The sequence below is a fragment of the Chenopodium album genome, chromosome 22 (assembly GCF_948465745.1).
Source record: "Chenopodium album chromosome 22, dcCheAlbu1.1, whole genome shotgun sequence".
Classification (NCBI taxonomy): Eukaryota; Viridiplantae; Streptophyta; class Magnoliopsida; order Caryophyllales; family Amaranthaceae; genus Chenopodium; species Chenopodium album.
Genome location: NC_137855.1, coordinates 15901347 through 15925896, shown reverse-complemented (window position 1 = coordinate 15925896; position 24550 = coordinate 15901347). Strand labels below are relative to the sequence as shown.

Here is a 24550-nt window from a genome sequence, read left to right as displayed (position 1 = left end):
AAATTATCAAGGCATAATACAATGTTATGAAAATTTCAGAAGTACAACGTAATTTTTGTTCATTTCAATTCAAATGAGTTACTGCTTGTTCCCCCTGCTTCCTAGTATGTACGGAGTATATGGTTTATTTTTGGAAAGAGGAATCAATAAATGAAATTAAGAGTAAATGCAATTAAAAAATTAAATGTGGGCCCCAAACATATAATTTAACCTGTTTAGCAGGTTGCTTACATACCTAAACTAATATGAGCAACTACCATCTATACTTTGGTTTATTCTAAGTTAAAGAGTAGTTCAGATTAAAATGAGAAGATGGTCAATAGTTCGGATTATTTTTGTTAATTTTTCCTAGATTTTTTTTATTATTTTACCGGGGACCATGGAAGAGAGAGAAATGATAAAATAAGTTGAGTGGGGTTTAAAGTAAGAGAGAGAATTGATAAGATATAGTATAAAGTTACCAAATATAGAAGTGATGCTTTTTTAAAAAAAACACCCCAAAAAGGAAAGTGATGCAAAAAAAAAATGGAGGGAGTAATATAATTGTTAAATATATACATTGACAAACGTAGCCAAGAGGACAAGTAATGAAAATCGATCCCAAGATCACTTAGAACTGAAAGAGAAGCTTAGCTTTAACCATTTGAGTTATCTCTCACTCTAAGGTGTTGTTCACTTCACCTTAAAAAAATAATATTAAGTAAAAAAAAATTCAGTTCAGTAAAAATACTTTCAGTTTAGTAAAAATAAGTTCAGTTTAACAAAAATAATTTCATTTCAGCAAAAATAATTTCAGTTTAGTAAAAATCAGTGACTTTCAAGAAGAATTATAACTGAGAATCAGTAAACATATTTTCAATTCAGTAAAAATAATTTCATTTTCATAAAAATTATTTAAGTTCAGCAAAATTAATTTCAGTTCAACAAAAATAAGGTGAAGTGAACATGGCCTAAGACGAAGGAGTTATCGATTATTAATGGATCCGATGAGAAAATTTTGTTACCATAATAAAAGCCTATAAGGCCAGCCGCAAAAGCTTTGGAAAGATAAGATAGTTATTCATGGATATTCCTAGACATGACTTGTAATCTAGGAGTGTTACATAATACGAAATGGATCACTGTTAGCTTACCAAATGACAAGCATTACCAAAGTGTGAATATCAAACAAAGAATATTCATTTAAGAAATGAATCAAACCATAAAATCCACATCTTCCTAAAGAAGGAATAATTATACTAGTAGTTAGGAGCATTATTACCAAAACGAAACAAAGTTAAGGCTTAAGAAACGTTACCTAGTAAACCAACCCAAAGAAATTGGTATTGTTTCATTCATAGGATAACCCCAAAATATGTACACATATTCTTGTATGTGACAATATTTTACATGGTACATTATGCATATATATAAACCCCAAGGCATGCATGTACCTTCATTCATATAAAATTTGTTAGCACCATACTAAAAAATCATTGTAAGATAAGGCAGTTGCTTGTTGTTAGCACGAATTGGACACGTTCATAACTCGTATTGAGTTGTTTATATCTTACAGAATACAGTTGCGATGAATATAAGACCAAGAGGTGCAGGAACTGGGGCTAGACGCTCAAGATTAAGCGCTGCCCCAGTATATGAAGATTTTAAGCCAACTTTTGAATGGAAGCATGAAGAAGGAGCTTCTATACTACTTTACCATTTACCTGGTAATCCATTCGTTCTTTTTATTCTTTACATTTGAATTTTTTTGGTCAACTTTTGTAAATTTGACTATAAATCTTACTACTATAAACATTATAATCATATCATGTGAGGATCTTGTTAAATTTGACTAGAGATATATTTGATAATTTTATACTTGTATAAATTTTACTCAAATTTTATTGAATATATATTTGTGGTTAAAGGTGTCCATTGGAGACCGTATAATTCAAAGTATAAAGTAAAAAAAGGAATGGAAGGAGTATCTAACATCTCTTAATTTTTTCCTTTTATATAAGGTTATATATAATGCTTGAGAATATACATAGAGTACATGTTTAAGATATATACATGGAGAACTTGATCGAGGAGGGAGTAGTTTGGCTATGGACTTGTTGCTAATTAAATGACAATTAGTATAATAGATTTCTTTGGTTAAAATTAAATTAGGCCAAAATTTTTTGACCATATAATTCAAAAAAGTTCGGACAACTTCAGATAAAAGTTAATAAATTTCGATAAGTTTAGTTTAGGGAAAACAAATTTAGATGAGTTCTAATAAGGGTTCATAAGAAGGGCTATCTAGTTTCAATTTACAACTACAAAAAGTTTTAATTTAATAGGCAAATTTGTAAAAAAAAAAAAAACCTTTTAAAAGCACCCTTTTATCAAAAAAAAAAAACCACAACCTCAATTTTTTTTGCAAGGAGAAACCTGTTTCACTAATTACCCTCTAATTCACTTAATTGGGTTCGTTTGGCATTCCTGTGGTTTTCCGTTTTTTGGTTTTTTGGTTTTCAAACTCATATGATATAAGTCATATAATTAAACAAAAATTAGTCAAACTTATTTAAATCATGATAATTTTGAAAACTGACAACAGAAAAGTGAAAACACCTTTTTCTTGTTTCCTGTTTTTGGTTTTTTGTTTTTAAAAAAACAGAAAACTGAAAACAGAAAACGATGCCAAACAAGCCCTTAGTCTCTTATTTTGTTTTCTTTCTTTTAATCACTCTCTAACCCACCTATTTATGAGTAATAATTAAATTAAAAAAAAACTACCACCTCCCAACCACTAGCCAACCACCACCTCCTAACCACTAGCCAACCACCCCCACCCCCATTGGACCCGCCGCCCAGATTCCCCACCACCGGCGATCTACCTCCACCACCGGCCGACCATCCCTTTCTTCCTTATCCCCGGCGGCGACCACCACAAATAAGCAATTTTCAATTTTTGGCTCTAAATTGCTCAAATTAAGTCCAAATCAATTGAAATTTGCTTCCAAATTATCCTACCATCATATACATATATAATCAAAGCCAAAATGAACATCAATTGCAAGCAAGATGCACAAATTTAGAAACCCCCAAATCGATTTTTCTAGGGTTATGGACAAATTAAAAATTGCAAAGTTCAAGCAAATTATAAGATAAAATCCAAGCAAAAATGCATTGATTGTGTGCGAAAACATGATTTGAAGCTTCCAACAAGATCCTACCAAATTTGGGTTGTGTGTTTGAGGGAGAAATGAAAGGAAGATGTTCGAAGGGAGGGGCCGGGGAGGTGGAGGGTTGCAGCAGGTCGGGGGTAAGGGGGGTCGACCGAAGGTTGAGGTAGGTCGCCGGGGATGAGAGGTTGTAGGTGGCGTGGGGGAGGAGGGCTGCTGCAGTGGGAGGAGGAAAGGAAATGGCTGCTGCAAGGGGAGGTGGAAAGGGAGGAGGGTGGTGGTTTTTTTTCATTTTTATTTTATACATTAATTTAGTTATAAAATTGTTAATTAAGTACTAAAAGGATAATTAGAATAAATTAGAAATTAATTACGCAGATTAGAGACACTTGGTTGTCATCAACAAAAAAAATTCACATTCGGGTTTTCTTTTGCCAAAATGTTAAAATTCGGGTTTCCTTTAGCTAAAAAGCTTTTAAAAGGTTTTCTTTCGCAAAATGGTTTATCTAAAAGGTTTTTTTTTGACAAATTTGCCAATTTAATAAGGGTGTGTTTTATTCACCTGATTTTCACTGATCTAAACTTATCTTAACTTGTCTGAACTTATCTGAACTAACCTGAACTTATCTGAACCTATTACACCTTATTAAAACTTATTTTAGTTGTAATTTGTACTTGAGTAACCCTTATAAGAACTTATCAAACCTGAACTGAACTTATCTGAATTTAATTGAACTTATCTGAACTTATTACACATGAAATAAGTGAAAATAAGGTGAACCGAACGCACCCTAAGTTTAGGTAAGTATATATCAGGGGAATGTAATGCACCTGTAGTAAGCCTTGATTTAGCCTAATTAAGTCTATTAACTAAGGGTTTGTTTGGCATCATTTCTGGTTTTCAGTTTTCTGTCTTTTTGAAAACTAAAACCAAAATCAGGAAACAAGAAAAAGGTGTTTCCACTTCTTTGTTGTCAGTTTTCAAAATTATCATGATTTTAATAAGTCTAAATACTAGTAATTTTTTATTCATTATGTGACATATATAATATACTTTTAAAAAACAAAAAACCAAAAAAAGAAAACCATAGCAATGCCAAACGAACCCTAATATATTAAAAGACGTTTCTAACAACGTCCACGTGTCACGTAAGCTCCCCTCACTACGCCACATCACCCACGAAACTACTCATAACGCCACATGGCTCTTCCTTCCATTTGTCTTCATTATATGTCATTCACTTATAATAATAATAAAAAAAATGCTCACCACAAGATTTGAAATCACAACCTCTAATTCTAAAACTAAGGGTTTTATAACTGAGCTATGTCATTTTTTATATAATCTTTTAAATACAAAATGTAGGAAATGACAACATGAACAACAAATTTAATTACAAGAAATTTTAATCATAAATTACAATATATATTCATGATCAGTTCCATGCATGTAAAAATCCGGGGCATCGCCCTGGTCCACAAACTAGTTTAATTATGAACTACTGTATTATATATGTAGCCATTATTGATGGCAACATATATAGTTTAGTATATGCCATTGCGAGCACCATTTGTCGAGTTTGCTGTTGTTTGCACCCTTAGTATTTTGTGCTGTGTTGTTGTGTGCACCTTATGCATAGATGGTGCTTTGCTTTGTTTGCACCCTTAGTATTTAGTGCTGTGTTGTTGTGTGCACCTTATGCATAGATGGTGCTTTGCTATTAATTTTCCCTCTTATATATTTTATATAAATAAGACGGTCTGAAGTATTTAATTCTGATCATGTAATTGAAATAATAATTAAAAATAGACGAGAATACTTCTTAATAATTTAAATTATGTAATACAAGTAATAACATAAGGTCAAAGAGGGAATCGTATATTCGTATGTGAATTAGTTGCACGTTAAATTGGAAGAGCTATTTAAAAACCACAATAATTATGCACTTAGGCTAATGGCTAAATTACAAATTCATACTTCGTACTATTTAAACGGTATATTGCTTAAAGTGTACATTTTTTTTAAGAAAAAAAAAAAAAAAACAAAGCTAGTTTTTTTTTTTTTTTTTTTTTTTTTTTTTTTTGAGGAATTTAAATAAAGCTACCTTAAAGTAAGTATACTAAAACGCACATACCTATACCAAAGTGCAAGCTCATGATATGTACCTTTTATTTTATGTACTTCCCCTGATCCAGAAATATTTTACTCCGTACCATTTGCAAATTTGACACTGTTCACATGATCTTCTTTAACAATTATGTGTTATAAATTACGATAAACTTATTACTAATACTAAATACATACTCATGGGACATTGCAGGATTTGCTAAAGAACAAATCAGAATTGTAGCTGAAAGTAGCGGGATTTTAAGAGTTCGGGGCGAACGTCTCGTTACCAGTAATAGATGGAGTCGTTTTCAAGAGGAAGTTATTGTTCCAAAAGATTGTAACATGAGTGAGATTCGAGCAAAGTTTGAAGGCGGAATTCTTACTATCACAATGCCAAAAAAGACAACTACCATTAATAAGGAAACCCTCGTTGAAAAACAACCCAACACTCGTGCAGCATTTCAAGAACCTTCTAAAACATCGAGTGTACCAAACCCTGGTTTACAACAAAACCCTCGACCTCAATTGCAAGACGATTCATCTTCGAAACCTACTAATGTAGAAAAGCCTCGGGCGGTTCGAAAGAGTGTTAGTCCACCATCTGCGATACCCGGAAAAGGCGAAGATATTAACGCACAACACAAAATACAACAAGAATTGGCAAGTGTACCACCACATGTAAATCCTCCAATTGATTTAAATCAATCTCAAAAAAACCAAGGTAGCACTAACCAACAAATTTCTGACTATATTAAATCAAAAGTTACAAAAGATCACAAAGAGATGAATGAAAATCACAAGGAAGCTAATTATGAAGAACAAGAGAAACATGAGAAGTATGTTGATGCTCTTGATCAAGACAAGGTGAACTTTCATGAAATGGATACAAATTATGGTAATGATGACGGTAAAAGTGAGCATGAGACAAAAGGTCAACTATTGATGAATATGGGTGTAGCAATATTAGTGATCGTTGCACTTGGCACACAAATATACTACTCCTTCGATTCTAATGCTTAGATTGATTATTATTGTACTTTTAATTAAGGGTATATATGTAAGTATTTCATATTCTATTTGGTAAATAGTCATGTATAAAATTTGATACAATATTAAATATTAATATATTTTTATTATTATGTCTTTACTCAACCCTTGGTTTTTGGTAAATTGATTTGAAATAACTGACCTTTTTATTTGTCGTAAAAAAAAGCCATAAACATAGTAATGTTAGAGCATCCATAATGGTTGCATAAAAGGAACTGCTTGCAATTATTTCTAAATAATGTAGAACTATCTACAAGCTAGTTATTGTGGAGCTACATAGGTTGTAGCTAGCTAAGCCAAACTACATAGCTCTAGAAAGCTATGTATTTATTTGTTTAATACTTTTTATGTATTTGTTTGTTTATTTTATTATTACTTTTATTATTTTTTACGGTTTATTTATTACAAAAGGATGTAGCTTATCATTGTAGAAGTTGTAGCTTAAATCATGTAGTTTGAGGATTAATGACGTGGCAACCCAAAGCCACATAATGTACATGTAGCTAATCATTGTAGATGCTGTTAAAAGGATTTGATCCCAAATTTTGGATACCAAGCACTTTTCAATACTTTCATTAAGTAAGCTAGTTGACATTTATCAAAATGATTGATTTTTTGTGTACTTGTTATTTTAATTTTGTCTCTTAGAAGGCGCAATTGGTAATGTATAAGAAGCCAAAATTTCTATGCTTAACAATTATACTTAACAATTGGTTGTGGTTAAATTTTAAGTACTAAAATGTTGAATTCTATCTGAAATTCTTGTGCATTTCAAAAACTATATCACATTTTTATAACTTTTACTAATACACAATTGCATTATGGCTAAACATATACTTCGTACATTAATAAATGTGCTAGTTGAACTAATACAACTATTACGAAGGGAGTTTTATATGTCAGATAATTGCGTTCAATCAATTGTGATATTCAAAATTTGAAGATAGGGAATACTCCCTTCGTCCCTAAATTACATTCCTCTTTCTCTCTATTATGTGAGGAATTAATGCTAGAAAGAGGAACGTAATAATTTAGGGACAGAGGGAGTACTTTTTTTTTTTTTTTTCTTTTTCCTTTTACTTAGAATTGCAACCCCCCATATCGTATATATTCAATATTAAAATTGCCACTCCTAAATCGAGTCATATTTGATTTTAAAACTGCCACTCCTAATCAATTCCAATTCCTATGTTGAGTACTTGGACTTTTTGCTCACCAACATGTGCTGAGTAAGGTGACTCTTAATCAATACTGTATTTGTTTCAAGCCATGTTCTTTTCATTTTATTTTATTTTATTTATTTATTTATTTATTTATTTTGACGAGATGTTCTTTTCATCTTATTTAACTAGTATTCAACAAAAATCACTTTAAGTTCGCAAAAATAATCATAATTTAATTCTAATAATGAGAAATATAATTTATTTTTGTTGACAAATTAATTTTAGTTCACTAATGTAATCTTTGTTTACCTAAAGTAAGATGAACAAAAATAATCCATCGTCCTAAACCCGTCGCTAATGCTTAATAATTTTTTTTTTAAAAAAAAAATTGGATTTTTGGTGGTAGATCGAATGTGGTGGGGTTAGATGTCGTGGGCCGAGGTCGAATGTGGTAGTGTCGGGATTTTTTTTTACCACGTGGTTGTAAGTGGAGGGGTCGGGAATGATATTATACTATTATACACTACAACTTACACAAAAGGCAATATCGTCCTTCCTTGTCAAAAAGGGAGCTTTAGTATGTAAAATGGGAGCGACCTGTAGCAGTTCAAAAAAAATAATGTATCACCTGTTAGCCCATTTTCTATCGTAAGTAGAACCCAAACAAACAATACAAACAACAAACCGAAGTTAATTGGAGAATTGAAAAAGATTGAAAAGTAATAAAATTGATAAACCCTAAACCCTACAAAAATACCAGAAAATCAAATTTGAAGAACATGATCATCAATTCAGAAATTCATTTGAAATCAAACTAAGACGCAAATTCGTCTTTGAGCATGGAGCTGACGCCATGCTTGAAGCTCCATTAGAATGCATTCAAAGCTTGGACTTCTTTTGCTCTGCGGAAAATCGATTTATTCTCTATCCAATTGCAGAAATTCAACCGCAACATATGCTCTTTTCAATTTTCTGACTCCTCCACAATTTAATCGTAAAAAATTCAGTCATAAACTCGGGATTTTGCCGTATTCTTATCATTTCCTCTCTTCTCACCGCCAATTTTCTGGTTACGCCGTTGAGCAGTTTTCCGATGATGAATATGAGTGTGATTTCGAGACGAATACGGTAATTTTATTTTCAGTTCCAGTTTTAATGGTTTTTCTTCCGTTTCTTTTTAGTTGACACTTTTTTTTTTAGTCATATTTGCAAATGCATGAATTCAGCTATTAATATTTTTGACGTTTGATATGCAAAAAAATATAAAAATTGTTATTATTAATTGATAGGGAGTATACGGAGATGAATGTAAAAAGATTGTCACCTGATTATATTTTTCATTACGTATGAATCACACAGCATGTCAACTAAAAAGACACGGAGGAAGTATTAGTATAAGTGAATTATATGGATTGAGAATTGTGTTTTTGAGTAACATGATTCAAAATGGGAAATTTAGTTAGTGATAAAACTGAGTTTTTCCTGTAACATAAAGTTATCCCTTTGATGTTCTTAAATATAAAATTGAAGTAAGTGATTTATGAATGTGGTAAGTATGTTCATTTTAACAAATGGGGTGAAGAGTTCGATTGATGCTAGGTAATGTGTGGTATTACAACTAAGAAATTGTTACAGATGTATCTGTTTAGCTTAGGAAGGTGATGCATTTGACAATTGTCTGAATGAGACTATGAGAGCTTGTTGTGATTCTGGTGAAATGGTAATGTGGTTGATAGGCATCGTCTTCGGTGGCAAATGTTGATGAGTGGAAATGGAAACTTAGTATGTTGTTACGCAATGAACAAGAGCAAGAGATTGTATCGAAAGACAAACGAGACCGTAGAGATTTTGAGCAGATATCAAATCTTGCTAGAAGGATGGGACTTTACTGGTATGACACTACGACAAAGTATTATTTTATGGGCTATTCTTGTTTGCTTGTTGACTGAGATGATAGTTCTTATGTGAGGCTTTGTATTGTATTATTAGTGAGGTATATGGGAAAGTGGTTGTTGCAAGCAAGGTTCCTCTTCCCAATTATCGGCCAGACCTTGATGATAAACGGCCGCAAAGAGAGGTAATGTCACTGTTTACTCTCAGATTCTTTACAAAATATTTGTTCTTTTCTGGGTAGTGTTTTCATTTTCACTTTCAGCAAGTTTCTTTCTACTTTTTAGTAGCATACATAAAATGCTCTATTATGCAGGTGGCAATTCCATTAAGTGTACAGAGGAGGGTGGAAGGTTTACTTCAGGAACATCTTGATAGGGCGCAGTTAGATCCCGGAAAGCCTAGTGATAGTGCACTGGAATGTAAGACTGGTGATGCTGACAGGAACAAAACTTTGGATGAGAATCCAAATGCTATGTTGGATGATTCTGTTATGGAAAGGATTCTTCAGAGAAGGAGTTTGCGTTTGTGTAATATGCAGAGATCTTGGCAGGTATGTTTGGCTTCTTTCCATGCAAAATTTAAGGTGAAAGTTATGATGCTTTTGCTTATATATATTGCCAAATATCCACATTGATCATCTTTCAATGTCCAAGTTCTATTCAACATGTTAACCTGGATGAATAGTTCCTCTATTCCAAATTTGCTAAATTGCAATTGTTGTTATTCTCATGGTCTCCAATGGGCTAGATTAGTAAAATTGACAAAATAATTACAAATTTGGGACTTTGGGTTTTGCAGACCGTAAATAACATAACAAGATTCCATTTGACTATATTTTCTCTTATATATTGGTGAGAATTCATGGTCAAAGTTAACCATATGGAGAAAATATATTTTTTTCCAATCATTGTAAAGATCTAACTTTTAACGCATTCTTATAACTAGAAATTCAGCTAAAATCACATTTGTTTGATCTTTTGCAATTTGCATGTCATGAGGCTAACAGAAGGGTTTTAGTAGTGTATTTGAAGCTTTGTACAGATTGTTTATTATAATGATTGGATAATTGGTGGTTTTCAGGGTAAGTGGTAAATATTCCTATTCTTTTCTACAAACAAATCCTATTGGAGGAATAAATATTTGGGGACAATTTTAATTAAGGCAGGTGTACAATAAATATTGTACAATGGGTGTAAAGTTGCCCTATTATGATTAAAAGTTACCTCGAAACAAAGTGAAAGTTACCTTTTTGTGATGTTGATAAAATTGCTCTTGTAAGAGATTTGTCCCATAAAAACCTCTTCTATATTGTATACAGGTAACCACATGATCCTTGAAAATCACCTCTTAATTTACGATAAATATGATAACTAAAAAATTGCCTTTAAGCAAGTTAAAAGTTACCGTAAAACTAGACGTTGTACAGTAAAGTCACTATACATCCTATGAACCCAAAAGCATTTGAAATTTTGGTCTCTACCTTGCTTATTTTGCTGTATATCTCTATTATCTTTGTCTACTTCTGTATAGGAATCTCCTGAAGGTAGAAAACTGTTGGAATTCAGGAAATCACTGCCTGCATTCAGTGAAAAGGAGAGGCTGCTTCAAGCAATTGCAAAGAATCAAGTATGTTTTCTTTCTTTATTAATTAAATGCTACCTTTATCTTCTTTCACTAATTTTTTTTTTTTTTTTATCTTTATCTAAAAGATGTTCGTTGTTAAAGTTTAGACTTTTAGAATATATTAACTGCAAGTCGTGCAATATGCTTTAGCTGATGCTGTATGCTAATTATAGCTGAAAAATGTTACACTCTTGCGTTCTTGGTTTGACAGTGAGTATTTGTCAATGCATGTCTTTGACCATTAATGTCTCTACGTACATGTTAGTAAAAAAAAATTAAAAATTCGTTATGATTGGAGAACTCATTGAGACATATCAAACAAGACCGTACTTGACTATTTTTTTTTTCTTTTGTATTAGGAATAATTTAGAATATTCCCTCAAGTTGTGGAAAACTCTTAGATTCTAAACAAGAATATCAAAAGAAAAGGAGGGAGTATGTGTTAATATTTATTGGATTAACGATGATAGTGGCTGACAAAAATGAGAGCCTAGGATTTAGAGTTTATTCCTTTATATCTTAACAACCAGACACTTAAAATGCATTCACACAATATATTATATCAGAGAGAGAAACTCAATAATATATTTTTTGCAATATATCTGTTTCAGAATATCATGTAATTTCTTTGCAAGCGGCAACACATATATCTACGGAAACATTTTTGAAATGTATATGCCAGTTTAGTGCTGCACAATTCCATCTCATTTGAATATTGCATGATATTTATGATCTCCTTTTCTTGAATGTCTACAATTTACAGGTAATTGTGATATCTGGTGAGACTGGATGCGGTAAGACCACCCAACTTCCACAGTATATATTAGAATCTGAGATAGAGTCTGGCCGTGGTGCCTTCTGTAACATAATCTGCACACAACCCCGAAGAATATCTGCTATGGCTGTAGCTGAAAGAGTATCAGCAGAGAGAGGAGAACCTCTTGGTGAATCTGTAAGTCCTGTCGATCTGACTTGCATATTCTAAACTAAGGCTCAAAATTTCTTTGGCCATTTTGATGTTTTCCATCCTTGATTTTTCTTATGTCTTTGGAAATGGCTGTTATCATACAACGTCTTTGTCTCAAATTATTTTGTCTGTTGGTTAAGAGGTCTGAATTTAGAAGTCATTTTGTTCATTTGTATGTCACACATTTTTTGTTAGGTTGGCTATAAAGTCCGATTAGAAGGAATGAAAGGGAAAAATACCCACCTACTTTTTTGTACCAGTGGTATATTGCTGCGGCGCTTGCTAAGTGATCGAAACTTGAATGGTGTTACCCATGTCTTTGTAGATGAAATTCATGAGAGAGGAATGAATGAAGGTGTGCCTATTGAAAATTAGCTTTATTTATAGTATCCCAAGCCCTTTTTATCTTCAGAATTCTGATGTTTGAAATTTGTAGACTTTCTATTGATCGTGTTAAAAGATCTTCTCCCTAGACGCCGGGATTTGAGATTGATTCTGATGAGTGCAACATTGAACGCCGAGTTGTTTTCCAATTATTTCGAAGGAGCTCCTATGATTCACATACCGGTAAGTGATATAATTTCACCCAAGTATATCATGTACCTCTTTGTCTCTTCTTTGAGTTAAATTTCTGTAACGAGTGATGTTGGGAACCTTTTTTGTTTGATACCCTAGCTGCTCATCTTATACTTATAATCTTAACAGGGATTCACTCATCCTGTAAGAGCTCATTTCTTAGAAGATGTGCTGGAATTGACAGGATACAAGTTGACATCATTCAACCAAATTGATGATTATGGACAAGAAAAAGTCTGGAAAACACAGAAACAATTGGTTCCTAGGAAGAAAAAGAATCAGATTACTACTCTTGTTGAGGTATGTGCTTGATTGTAGACTCAATGTGTAAATGCATAACATCAATACATTGTGGAAGTTGTTTTATGTGCTTGATTGTTACAATCCTATGCCATCCAGTGCATTAGTTTCTGATGTTTGGTATTCTATTTTGTTCAAAATCTGTTTGTACTTTGATGCTTTATAAATTCTTCTTTTGAGATGCTTCATTATTATCTTTGTTTTAAGTTTGAGGCCTTTGAGCTAAATTAAAATGCTAAAAGTTAGAATAACTGCTCTGATGGGACCTTTAAAACTGTTACTGATATAAACTCTATTTTATGATATGAATACATTTAACTTAATTTGGAGAGAGGACTATTACAATTTTAAACATATTATAGTATTGTAATATTTGTAACTTAGCTATGTGCATCAGTGCATCTGATCAATAAACTTATGATACTTATCAATGCTGATCCCTATTCCCTATGCATTTGTCTATATAATTATTTCATGGGATTCTTGTTTCTTGGGGGCTTCCAGGTGTGAATACTTCGTGAATAAGACATATCTGGATTAAATATCTAAATTTGACTAAATTTTCCCTAGGGTCAATATTGGCTCCCCAATTATATTCTAGGCATCTCTTTAATATTTTTTGTTAGTAATGTTTTTCATGAAAAATACCTTCAACATTCTTATTTGGGAATTTTTTTGATCATTTATAGCTGTCTTAAATAAACTCAATATTTTGATACATCATTCTTCTTTGGAAACCTTCTTCAACAATTGCCTAAATAGATGTCTAATAGTTTCAGCCAAAAATTTTGAAACATTTGTTGCTATTTTGTTTATAGAATAACCAACTTAGTAAAGTGTAAGATTCTAATGTAAGTGTAATGATTTGGAATATTATTTGTAAAACATTTATAGTTGTCTTAAATCAACTCAATATTTTGATGTATCATTCTTCTTTGGAAGCCTTCTTCAACAATTGTCTAAATAGATGTCTAATAAATTTCAACCAAATCTTTTGATACATTTGTTGCTCTTTTGTTTATAGAATAATTAACTTTGTAAAGGGTAAGATTTTAATGTAAGAGATATGATTTAAATTTCCTTGAGGTTAAGTAATTTGGAAATTTCATTGGGTATAGTATCATTGAACAAATTCATGAAAAGCCTACATAATCTGGAAAATAGTTAATTTCTTTTATTCCAGAAATAAATAACTAAAGGAAAAACAAAAATCTAGGCATACCCGGGCACAAGACTCCTTAACTTTATTGTACAAAATTAGTACCCCAAACAGGATAACTTGTTTGATTTGGAAAATGACTGCTTGGAGCCTCTTATTTCCTAGGAAATGTGCTTTGCGCAGCATGGTTCAAGCAACATACGGGCAATTTATGCAGATTATTCTCAGTCCTGCAATGTTTTCATAGCAGTCAATGAATGATAATCATTTTTTCAACAGTAATAATTATTGCATCTGTGAGCATAGGATGATAAATCACCGAAAACTCGTCAAGATTAAAAAACCGTTGTGGTTATTGGCTTACTACAAATGTGAAATATATATATTTTTTATTTATTTTATTTTATATAAACTTTTGCACTTGCTTCGTGTAAATGAATCAATTGGTATCCATAACTATGAAAGGATAACTGAATTTTAATTGCTTGATGGTAGTGAGGCAGAAGGTATGCCAAAAATTGGAATTTTTCAGAAAGGAATAGAATAAATTTATTAAACATTGTGAGACAGCGGGAGTAGATTCTTAATTTTCAGAGTATTTGCAAGTGACTTGATTCCAGTGATTGTAATTAATGTGGAATGTTGAGGTTCTAGCCTTTTGTATGTCCTAACTTGATCTTTCACAACTCTACCTAACAAATGAAAAAAGAGAGAAACATTTGCTTTCCTATGGACTTGCTTGTACTAGCTTAACTGCTGGATGATTTATTTGAAGAATGAATTTCTTCTGTCTGCTTGTCTGTTAAACTGAGCATCTCCATTTATTGAAGGTTAGGTATGCAATAATCACTGTTAGGAATGTTCCCGTCCTAATTTTGTATAACTTTCAAGTGTTTGTTAGTGATTTTTGAACACCATAGAAGCTGTTAAGATCCTCTTCTCCCAGCTGCTTGTCTGGTTTTATATAATTCCCCACTTTGCCTTCAAATTTCTACTGTGGTGCCAGATGCCAGTAACCCCAGTATCTAGGACTTGAACTTGAATAAATTGTAATATTGTTAGCATGTTTGACTGTTGAGCTTTTCAATTTACTGGATTTTGGGTATAAGTGAACCTTTGAATTTAATACTTTTGTTTATGATTGCCTCATAATGTTCTCACAGGATGCTTTGAAAAACTCAAGCTTCGAAAATTACAGTCCTCGTGCACGGGATTCTCTGTCATGTTGGTCACCGGATTGCATTGGATTTAATCTCATTGAAGCCGTCTTGTGTCATATATGTCGAAAGGAACCACCCGGTGCTATTTTGGTATTCATGACAGGCTGGGAAGATATTAGTTGCTTGAAGGAACAGGTTAAAGCCCACCCTTTGCTTGGAGACCCAAACAGGGTTTTGCTACTTACCTGTCATGGTTCAATGGCTACATCTGAACAGGTAGATCACCTCAGTGCCTCTTTTATTTATTCTTCTTGTTGGTGGTGCTTTTGTTTTAAAATTTTTGAATGACCTTCTTTCTATTTAGCATTCTAATGTTGAAGCCATTTATTGCCCCGCATTTGCAGAAACTAATATTTGAGAGGCCATCCCCAAATGTGCGTAAAATAGTTTTGGCTACAAATATGGCAGAAGCTAGCATTACAATCAATGACATAGTCTATGTTGTTGACTGTGGGAAAGCTAAAGAGACCACTTATGATGCTCTGAATAACACCCCTTGTCTACTTCCTTCTTGGATATCAAAGGCTTCTATGCGGCAAGTGAGTATTTTCTTGTTAAATTTTTTCCATAGTTGGATTGTTTTTTTTTATTATCGCTCGAATCATTTATACCATAGTCCTCTTGTTTCAGGTTTATCTTTTTCTTTTAATCTGGCATACTAATTTTTTGGAAATATCTTTCATTGCTTGAAATTTTCAAACTTAATTATTTTCATCTCATTTTCAATCAAGCTTTGCTGCGTGGGTTTGCATGCTGTTGCTGTAGAGGCACATTCCTTCCTTCAGTGCTACAATGCTTAGTTGGGTTCTCTTTTACTTCATTGGCTTACTAGGAACCAAGTCTTCTTAGAATTTAGGAAGAGTCTCTCTGATGTTGCCATGGCTTTGCAATTGCATGTTTGTCTGAAAATTATCACCTCATTTGGTAGTCTTGCATTTTAATTTGTATCTGTGTTGCAGCGTAGGGGACGAGCTGGTCGCGTGCAGCCAGGAGAGTGCTATCATTTGTATCCCAGATGTGTATATGATGCTTTTGCTGACTACCAACTCCCTGAGCTGCTGAGAACTCCATTAAATTCTCTCTGTCTGCAAATTAAAAGTTTACAAATTGGCAGTATTGCAGAATTTTTGTCATCGGCACTACAACCACCAGCACCATTGGCAGTAAGTGATTCTCATATATTTTTATGTATTATTAGTTTTCTTACAATACCAAGTCCCTGCAGTTTAGATGAATCCCATTGATCTAAATTTGCTAGTTGTGACTACCTTTAGACAGGAATGCTCACTCTAATTGTTGGACATCTGATCTAGGACATATGAAAGTACCCTGCTCTTTCAGTTTATTGTAGTTTAGTGTATGCTGTGCCTAAAGTGCCGAGGCAAAGGTGGCAAGAGAGCAATTGCTTTTTGGCTGGTTTTTGAGGTGCTGCTAAGGTGCTCTAAAAGGGATGGAGGGAAAACCTTTTAATGCTCCTATGAAACATGATTTTAACTCTCTATGATGCAGCTTCTATAATATTTTTAGTCATACTTCTTCAAAAACATTTATAAGGGAATTTTTGAACTACATATATTTCATCTTGTTTGGAAACAACTTATTAAGGTTTTATCTTTACTAACCACCAAAACCTTGTTTTTTTTCTTTGAGTAGCACTACCTATTTACAATTTCCTTAAAGAATTCTTACAATAATTCAATGGGACCCTAAATTTATTTATTTATTATTTTTTTTTATACATTTCAATGGGTACAAATTACTTGCTTTACATTTACTTTTCTTGTATTGAACAAGAAATTCGTGAAATTTAATTTTCATTTTGTGACTTAGATAGAAAAACTTTATTGGGAACCCTAGCATTCTTAATTTGACATTCCTTCTTGCAATTGATTGTTTAAACACCCCAATTGAATATCCTTGGAGGAAAATTCAATAACTTCCCCATATTTGATAATCCCTGGTTGGAAATTTACTCCAAAATATCAAAACTATAACCTGCGATTGTTCAAGAATTACATACGTGACAAAGGTCAATTTCTTGGAGTTAACTTAAAGTTGACATTATTTTAAACTCTATTGGGCAATTTTTTGCTGAAATGATAATATATGACAAAATTTTAGTGTAAGAGACATTGATTTATGAAGCGAATTTTGTAGGTAATGAATTGAGAAGAAAAATCTTTTGAGGAACCGAAAATGGAAAGGGGAAGAAAAAATTACATCACATACGGATTTTATCGGTTTTGGAATAGAGTAGTGGAAGTGCCACATAAGCAACTACTGAATGACAAAAAAAAAAAAAAAAAAGAATTTATTTCAAAGTTATAAAATTCTTACATCATATATAAATGATGGAAGCGACATATAAGCAATTATCCAAAGCTAACAAATGAGATTTAGAATTAAAATCAATCAAATAATTGATTAATTAAGAGTCACATAAGGAAAAATTATCTTCTTCACAGGGACTTTATATGAATTTTTGTAATTATTTTCGGTAAAAATTAAATGTGAGCTTTAAGGAAAGCCAAAATAAATAAATGAAAATAAAAGCCATGTAGATCAAGTGTTAATAAGAAATATACAAAATGTTAGATTAAAGGAAAAAGATGTTCATCGCACGGGCTTAAATCTTGTTTACTTAGGAAGAGGAAGCGATGAATTTCACTATGACACCCGCTTTTAGAAATGGAAGAAATCTTGGGACATTAAATAGCTGGAAGAGGGATAAAGGTTTTTAGAATTGTAGGGCCATATTAGTTCTCATAATGCAATAATCTGTGATCTCTCTTCCCTTGGTCCATGTATTTGCAGTGTGCCTTGTACCATAGCTCTTGGATACTTTAACTCTACATTGGACCCGAACTCCTTTAAGTGCTGGAGTAGTAACAATAATCTAATAGTTGATGTTTTTTTTTATATTTTTTTTCCTTTCCTTTTCTTTTTTTAATGCCCCACACCTCCGCTAATCCTTTTTCCTATGTTTTCCATGCACAAAAATCTGTGCTCTTTGGGTTTGGACTGTGTTGGTTTTCTTGGAACGAAGTTAGTAGAAAAAATGGGACTCGCTTTAGTGCGTTTTGTTGATATCTGGACCTTCATTTCCTCGAAATTATAGATGTTGCATAATGTTTATAGGTCCAAAATGCTATTGATTTTCTGAAAAGGATTGGAGCTTTGGATGAGAATGAGCATCTTACGAATCTCGGTTAGTATGTCAAACTCTACTATAAATGATTATGTTTTGCTGGAGGATATCCTCTTACAAATTGCTATATTTGCATCATTAGGGAGATATTTGGCAATGCTGCCAGTGGATCCAAAACTTGGAAAGATGCTTATAATGGGTGCCATCTTCCACTGCTTCGACCCTGTCTTGACAATAGTAGCAGGTCTTAGTGTTAAGGATCCTTTTCTTTTACCTCAAGACAAAAAGGATGTAAGTCCTCACTCTTTGCCATATTATTTGCTTGTTACTGTCTTTTTCCTAAGAATTAGTTGTTTTTATTAAAATTGCTAATTTTATAATTATAGTTGTATTTATCGATTAGTTTTTTTTTTAATATATATAAATACATTTTTCAGAGGTCCTTTACCTTGATAAAATAAAGTAAATTAACCACTATGTTTCATGGATAAACATATATAGTCATGAGTGAGTTAATTAAAAGAGAATCAAATAAATTACTAAGTTACATAAAAATATGTCTTATCCAGATTGTGTTAATTGACCAAAAATGAATAAGTTAGTATATGCTGGGGGTGTTAAGAAAAGAGGAAATTCTTAATGCTCTTTTTTTTTTTGGGGGGGGGGGGGGGGGGTGGGAATTCCTATGGAATTCACCTAAATTCTTTATTTGGTAGTTAATAGAATTTGGAAATTGGATTATATATATATATATATATATATATATATATATATATATATATATATATATATATATATATATATAGGGGAAGGCTCTTGTGAGAATTTTTCTTATGTGAGAATACTCTTTATGTTCTAAATCTTTACTCGTATGTTCTAAATTTTAATGTGATGTTCTAAACTTTTTCTTAGGTGTTCTAAATTAAATCAAATGTTCTAATTTAGTACTCACATGTTCTAAACCATAAATTAGTTAAGTTTGATGTCATAAATTTTAAATAACTTGTTCCAAAATTTTAACTTATATGTTCTAAATTTTAAAACATGTGTTCTAAGATTTTTAATTATATGTTCCAGATTTTAAAGCGTATATTTTATTTTCTTACACGCATGTTCTAAATTCTTTACTCACACTTTTTATATTCTATATCAGTTTGTTCTAAATTTTTATTCACATGTTCATAATCTTAATTCAGATGTTCTAAATTTTACTCATATGTTTAAAATTTCATAAAGCAAATTTTATAAATTTTTAATCACTTGTTCTAATTTTTAAATCAGATGTTCTATACATATTACTCACACAAATGTTCTAAATTATTACTCATATGTTCAGAATTTTAATTTGAGTCACATGTTGTAAATTTTAACTCGCATGTTCTAAATTTTTACTCACATATTCTAAATTTTAAATCAATTCTCTTATAAGTATGAATTCTCACATATGGACCTATTCTCACCGGATCCGGTGAGAATAGGTCCATATGTGAAAATTCATACTTATATGAGAACTGGTCAATAATTTAGAATATGTGAGTAAAAATTTAGAACATGCGAGTTAAAATTTAGAACATGCGTCTCAAATTTAATTTTAAAACATATGAGTAATAATTTAGAACATCTGTGTGAGTATTAATTTAGAACATCTAATTTAAGAATTAGAACATGTGAGTGAAAATTTAAAAAATCTGCTTTATGAAATTTAGAACATCTGAGTAAAATTTAGAACATGTGAATAAAAAATTTATCATTATCAATGTTATTGTTCCTGTCACTAAGCATTTCAATCTTTGTTAAAAATGCATTTTTTGGGTGCACATTGGCCATCTGTCAAAGCTTGTATTGAGTAGAAGTTTAAAGTCTTTGACAAGCCTAACTGATTGTTTTTATAACTTTGGTTCAGCTAGCTGGGATTGCAAAGGCCAGGTTTTCTGCCAAGGATTACAGTGACCATATGGCTCTCGTTCGTGCATATGAAGGATGGAAAGATGCAGAGCGAGAGGGATCAGCTTATGAGTACTGCTGGAGGAATTTCCTCTCTGCCCAAACTCTTCAGGCAATCCATTCTATTCGGAAGCAATTTAGTTTCATTCTAAAAGACGCTGGCCTAATAAATGAAGATGTGAGCTCAAATAATAAGCTGAGTCATAATCAGTCGTTGGTCCGTGCAGTCATATGTTCTGGCCTGTTTCCTGGCATCGCATCTGTTGTGGTGAGATAATTTTGTTCTGAGCAATTTTTAAATCTGAGTTTGCCTTATTAGAGGATTGACATGTAATGTCTTTGATTTGTGCAGCACAGAGAAACATCAATGTCATTTAAGACCAAGGATGATGGGCAAGTTTTACTCTATGCGGTATGTGATAAAGAACTTGTTGAATGCTTTAGCTTTTACTTTCGTCAAATGTGCTATACCACTATGTAGCTGAATTTAAGTGATACGTTGAGTCTCTGACTGACTCTATCATGGTTTCATCTCATGTTTCATTTCTCTTTAGTATGACTCCTTAGACATGGGTCATCTCCCTCTTTTGCTGGGGTCCCTTAGATTATCTGTATGTTGGTTGTCCAGAAGTTGGATTTGCAGAAATGAATTTGGCTTTTAGCACAATAGCAATGGTAGCATAGTTATATCTTTTGCAGATGTAGATTTAAGGTATAACTCCCTGCTTTACTATATTCACTATGTAAATCACTGTCTGAGCAGTCTGACACTCTGACTTAAGAAATTCTTGGTGCTCTGAAGCTCAACAATCTTGTGGTACAAAATATTATGTGATGGATCTTGGATAACGTTTTAGAAAATCATGATGACATCAACAATTTACTTTATGTTCTGTAATGCTATAGAGCTTTTCCATTGATCTCTTTTTTGTTCGTATTACTTTTACTTCTTTGCTTACAGCTTATTTAATACATTAGCTTGGTTGTTTTGATTTGTTTTCTAATCTTGTGGACTGACATTTACTTTGTTGGGGATCTGCTTTCTGAGCTATTATGTAGATTCTTCTAATTTATTTATGAATGATTACTCATATGTTTGCTTTTGAGTCACTTAGTGTATCAAGTAGCCTTCTGTCTCATTTGTATAGCTATTTACCTAATAACTGCATTTGTTCTGTTTATTTTTTTATATTTCATTTAGAATTCAGTGAATTCACGGTACCAGACAATTCCTTATCCATGGCTGGTTTTTGGAGAAAAAGTCAAAGTCAACACAGTTTTCATACGTGACTCGACAGGTGTCTCTGATTCTATATTGATCCTCTTTGGTGGTGCTCTTAGCAATGGGACACAGGTGATTCCTCCCCCCGCTCTCCTAGACCTTGTGCCTATTTTAATTTTTGCCTAAGTATCTCAATAGCTAACTTGTGATTAACTTGTATATTCTATAGCCTGGACATATAAAAATGTTGGATGGCTATGTTGAATTTTTCATGGATCTGAACACAGCTGAATGCTACTGCAAGCTGAAGGAAGAGCTTGACAAACTTTTACAAAAAAAGGTAAGACACTGCTGTGCTTTATTTTTTAGTGTAGTATATTCTCATGACAGTCAGAAATGATATTTTGATTGTTTGATTCGAATCAATCATGCGACTTTGCCTCATAACAATTGTAGTGATTTGCTTATGTTTACATAGGGCTGTGCGCATGATTGTTAATACCAAAGTATCTAAACGGATTTGTATTTCATAGGATTATATTTTACTCTCGATGTATGTTTGGTGATGAGTTTGAGATGCTGAGAAGAGTGTTTAAGAGATGGTAGGAGATATTATTAGCTAGAGAATTTCCCGTAGTGAACTTTCTGCTCGAAGAAATTGTGCTTGGCTGATTGTGTCTCAAAATAGCTTTGCATCATTCCCAATGTTAACGGGAAATAGAGAAGCCATATATATTTTTAAAATTACACGTGATGTTTCATTGTCCTTTGTTCTTGCTTTGTGTTGTGAAATTATGTTGATGAGGGAAAAGGATAGAAGAATGTCATATCCTAGACTCTAGAATGAACTATCTTTAGAGACATGAATTTTCAATTGTTTTCTGATTTTCTACATGATAAGAGTTTGTTTTGGCTGCAAAAATATATCAATCAATTTTCAGTCTTTATGGCGTATCTGATTTCTGTTATCTTTTATCTGAACTATATTTTAACGGCAATGTTATATGTTTGCAACAACACAGCTTGAAGATCCTACTTTCGACATCTTAAAAGAAGGGAAGTACCTAATGTTTGCTGTCCAAGAACTAATATCAGGAGATCAATGTGACGGGAGATTTGTGTTTGGTCGTGAAAGCAGGAAACTTAAGGATCCTGTAGACAGCAATAAATTCACAAAAGATGGAATGAACCCAAAGAGCTTGCTGCAGACGCTATTGATGAGAGCTGGACATTCTCCTCCTAAATACAAAACTAAACACCTGAAAACCAATGAGTTCAGGGCACTGGTGGAATTCAAGGGGATGCAGTTTGTTGGAAAGCCCCAGAGAAACAAGAATCTTGCAGAAAAGGATGCTGCTATAGAAGCTTTGGCGTGGTTGACTCATACTGACAACAAAAACGAGAACCAGGATGATAATTCCCCACCAGATGTCACTGATAATATGTTGAAACTTCTTGGGAAACGTAGGAAATCTAAGCGTCGTTGACGTTGATATTCTTTGGCTACCTTCATGTATTGGCAACTCGCAACATACGAGGAAATTTGTGAAATGAAAATGCATCATGGGATTTGCTTTCAGTTATTCTATCTGGATATTGAAGGAAAGTTGGAGATGTTATTGTTTTCATGAGATTGTATAACATGGCTTCTGCAGTTAAAAATTTAAAATTAGGTCCATTGTAATTCAAGGGGGTTCAAGAATTAATTGCTGTACAGGGTGCCATTGTATTCAATTTCTCAACGTATAATGACTATGGGATACCATTCAGATAGCTTTCAAATGTAAATGAAAATACACAATATGAATGATTTGATAAAAATTTAATACGAATATCACCTTAATCTTTTATAAGCAGCATCTCTTCTATAACGTGATTGAACTTATTTTAATTTGGCAACGATTGTATGTGATTGGAATCTGTAGTTTGTAATGCGTGATAAACAGGTTATTTGTCAGTAGATATTGGATTATGTCTTGAAGATATAGAAATTAGAAAATACCTAGCAAGTAATTCATTGACAATGGCGAAACTACAGATGAAAATGTCTCATTCATCAGAATCAGCCTGACAATTCACATAATTCATCAGGGGGCAAGTTCGGTTGCTGAACTAATGTTGCAGACTCGCAGCTGCTACTACTATTATTATGTACTAGAGCTACCAATAGTACTTAGATAGCTAGTTAGTTGCCTTTGCAAAAAGTTTTTTCGACTCCACAGCTCTGTATTATCAAGAGAAGTAATCAAACAACCCTGATTTTGAATGCCAACCTTCAGCAAAGATAGTATAGGCACACAATTCCGATGATGGTGATCTCCAGTTGCAGCAAGTACCTGCTTGAATTGTCTGAATTGAGGTTACTGTAACCACGAGATAAATGTGGGTCATGCTTATCATGATCTCCATAACCACTGCCTTCTGTCGGGGTGCTACCAGGCTGCACTGGCTGAGCCGCTGCACTGTTGGACTGTGGGGTCTGGTCAAGTGGGTTATCCTGATAAAGAACCTCGACACTAAGCTTCAGACCCATGGAGCAGTGGCCAAGCCTGCCACAGACGAAGTACCTCCAACCAGGCTGGCTGAGCAAGATCACTGTCTGCCCATTGGGATCATCATAGGTCGATATAGGGCTGGTGGTGCGACATGTAGCAAAATCCGACTTAGTAACTTCAATGACGTCATGATCTGGGGTGTAGTTGAACACTGCAATAGTCATGTAGCGTAACCATACATTATTAAATCCGCCATGAATCCAGATACTAATAAGCTTGTTATTCAACAAGGTTAATCATAATCACATTCATTACTTAAATAAACCAATTTACAAACCTACATTTTCCATAAACAATCCATAAAATTAGCGACTAAATTATATGATTAATAACACCAAAAAAATTAGACCAAATTTCAAAATAACAGAATCAACCAAAAAAAATTAGACCAAATTTCAAAATAACAGAATCCACCATAAAAAGTTAGACAAATTTTAAAAAAGTAAATCCACAACTTAAAATAAAATCATC

At 32.8% G+C, this 24550-nt stretch overlaps 2 protein-coding genes across 2 annotated transcripts; both read left to right on the top strand.

Moving 5' to 3' along the window:
* The first annotated feature begins 1471 nt into the window (after positions 1 to 1471).
* On the top strand, positions 1472 to 6307 carry LOC145606102 (uncharacterized). The gene is made up of 2 exons (XM_081662158.1): positions 1472 to 1706; positions 5474 to 6307. The coding sequence occupies exons 1-2, from the start codon at positions 1568 to 1570 to the stop codon at positions 6280 to 6282; spliced, it is 948 nt and encodes a 315-aa protein (XP_081518284.1). The 5' UTR covers positions 1472 to 1567; the 3' UTR covers positions 6283 to 6307.
* Positions 6308 to 8139: 1832 nt separating this feature from the next.
* Positions 8140 to 23362, top strand: LOC145603550 (DExH-box ATP-dependent RNA helicase DExH3-like). Its single transcript, XM_081659474.1, has 19 exons — positions 8140 to 8600; positions 9209 to 9363; positions 9462 to 9549; positions 9679 to 9915; positions 10896 to 10991; positions 11752 to 11940; positions 12151 to 12310; positions 12392 to 12522; positions 12661 to 12831; positions 15154 to 15426; positions 15555 to 15749; positions 16170 to 16373; positions 18349 to 18418; positions 18501 to 18649; positions 20262 to 20570; positions 20655 to 20714; positions 21504 to 21656; positions 21754 to 21864; positions 22547 to 23362. Exons 1-19 carry the CDS (start codon positions 8346 to 8348, stop codon positions 23009 to 23011), a joined length of 3471 nt encoding a protein of 1156 aa, XP_081515600.1. The 5' UTR covers positions 8140 to 8345; the 3' UTR covers positions 23012 to 23362.
* Positions 23363 to 24550: the final 1188 nt, after the last annotated feature.

Bases quoted from the DNA above. Each gene is read 5' to 3' on its own strand.
- LOC145606102 (XM_081662158.1), top strand. From the start codon at position 1,568: ATGAATATAAGACCAAGAGGTGCAGGAACTGGGGCTAGACGCTCAAGA. The intron at 1,707-5,473 runs GTAATCCATTCG...GGGACATTGCAG, and splicing joins ACTACTTTACCATTTACCTG to GATTTGCTAAAGAACAAATC.
- LOC145603550 (XM_081659474.1), top strand. From the start codon at position 8,346: ATGCATTCAAAGCTTGGACTTCTTTTGCTCTGCGGAAAATCGATTTAT. The intron at 12,832-15,153 runs GTATGTGCTTGA...ATGTTCTCACAG, and splicing joins AGATTACTACTCTTGTTGAG to GATGCTTTGAAAAACTCAAG. The intron at 18,419-18,500 runs GTTAGTATGTCA...TTGCATCATTAG, and splicing joins TGAGCATCTTACGAATCTCG to GGAGATATTTGGCAATGCTG.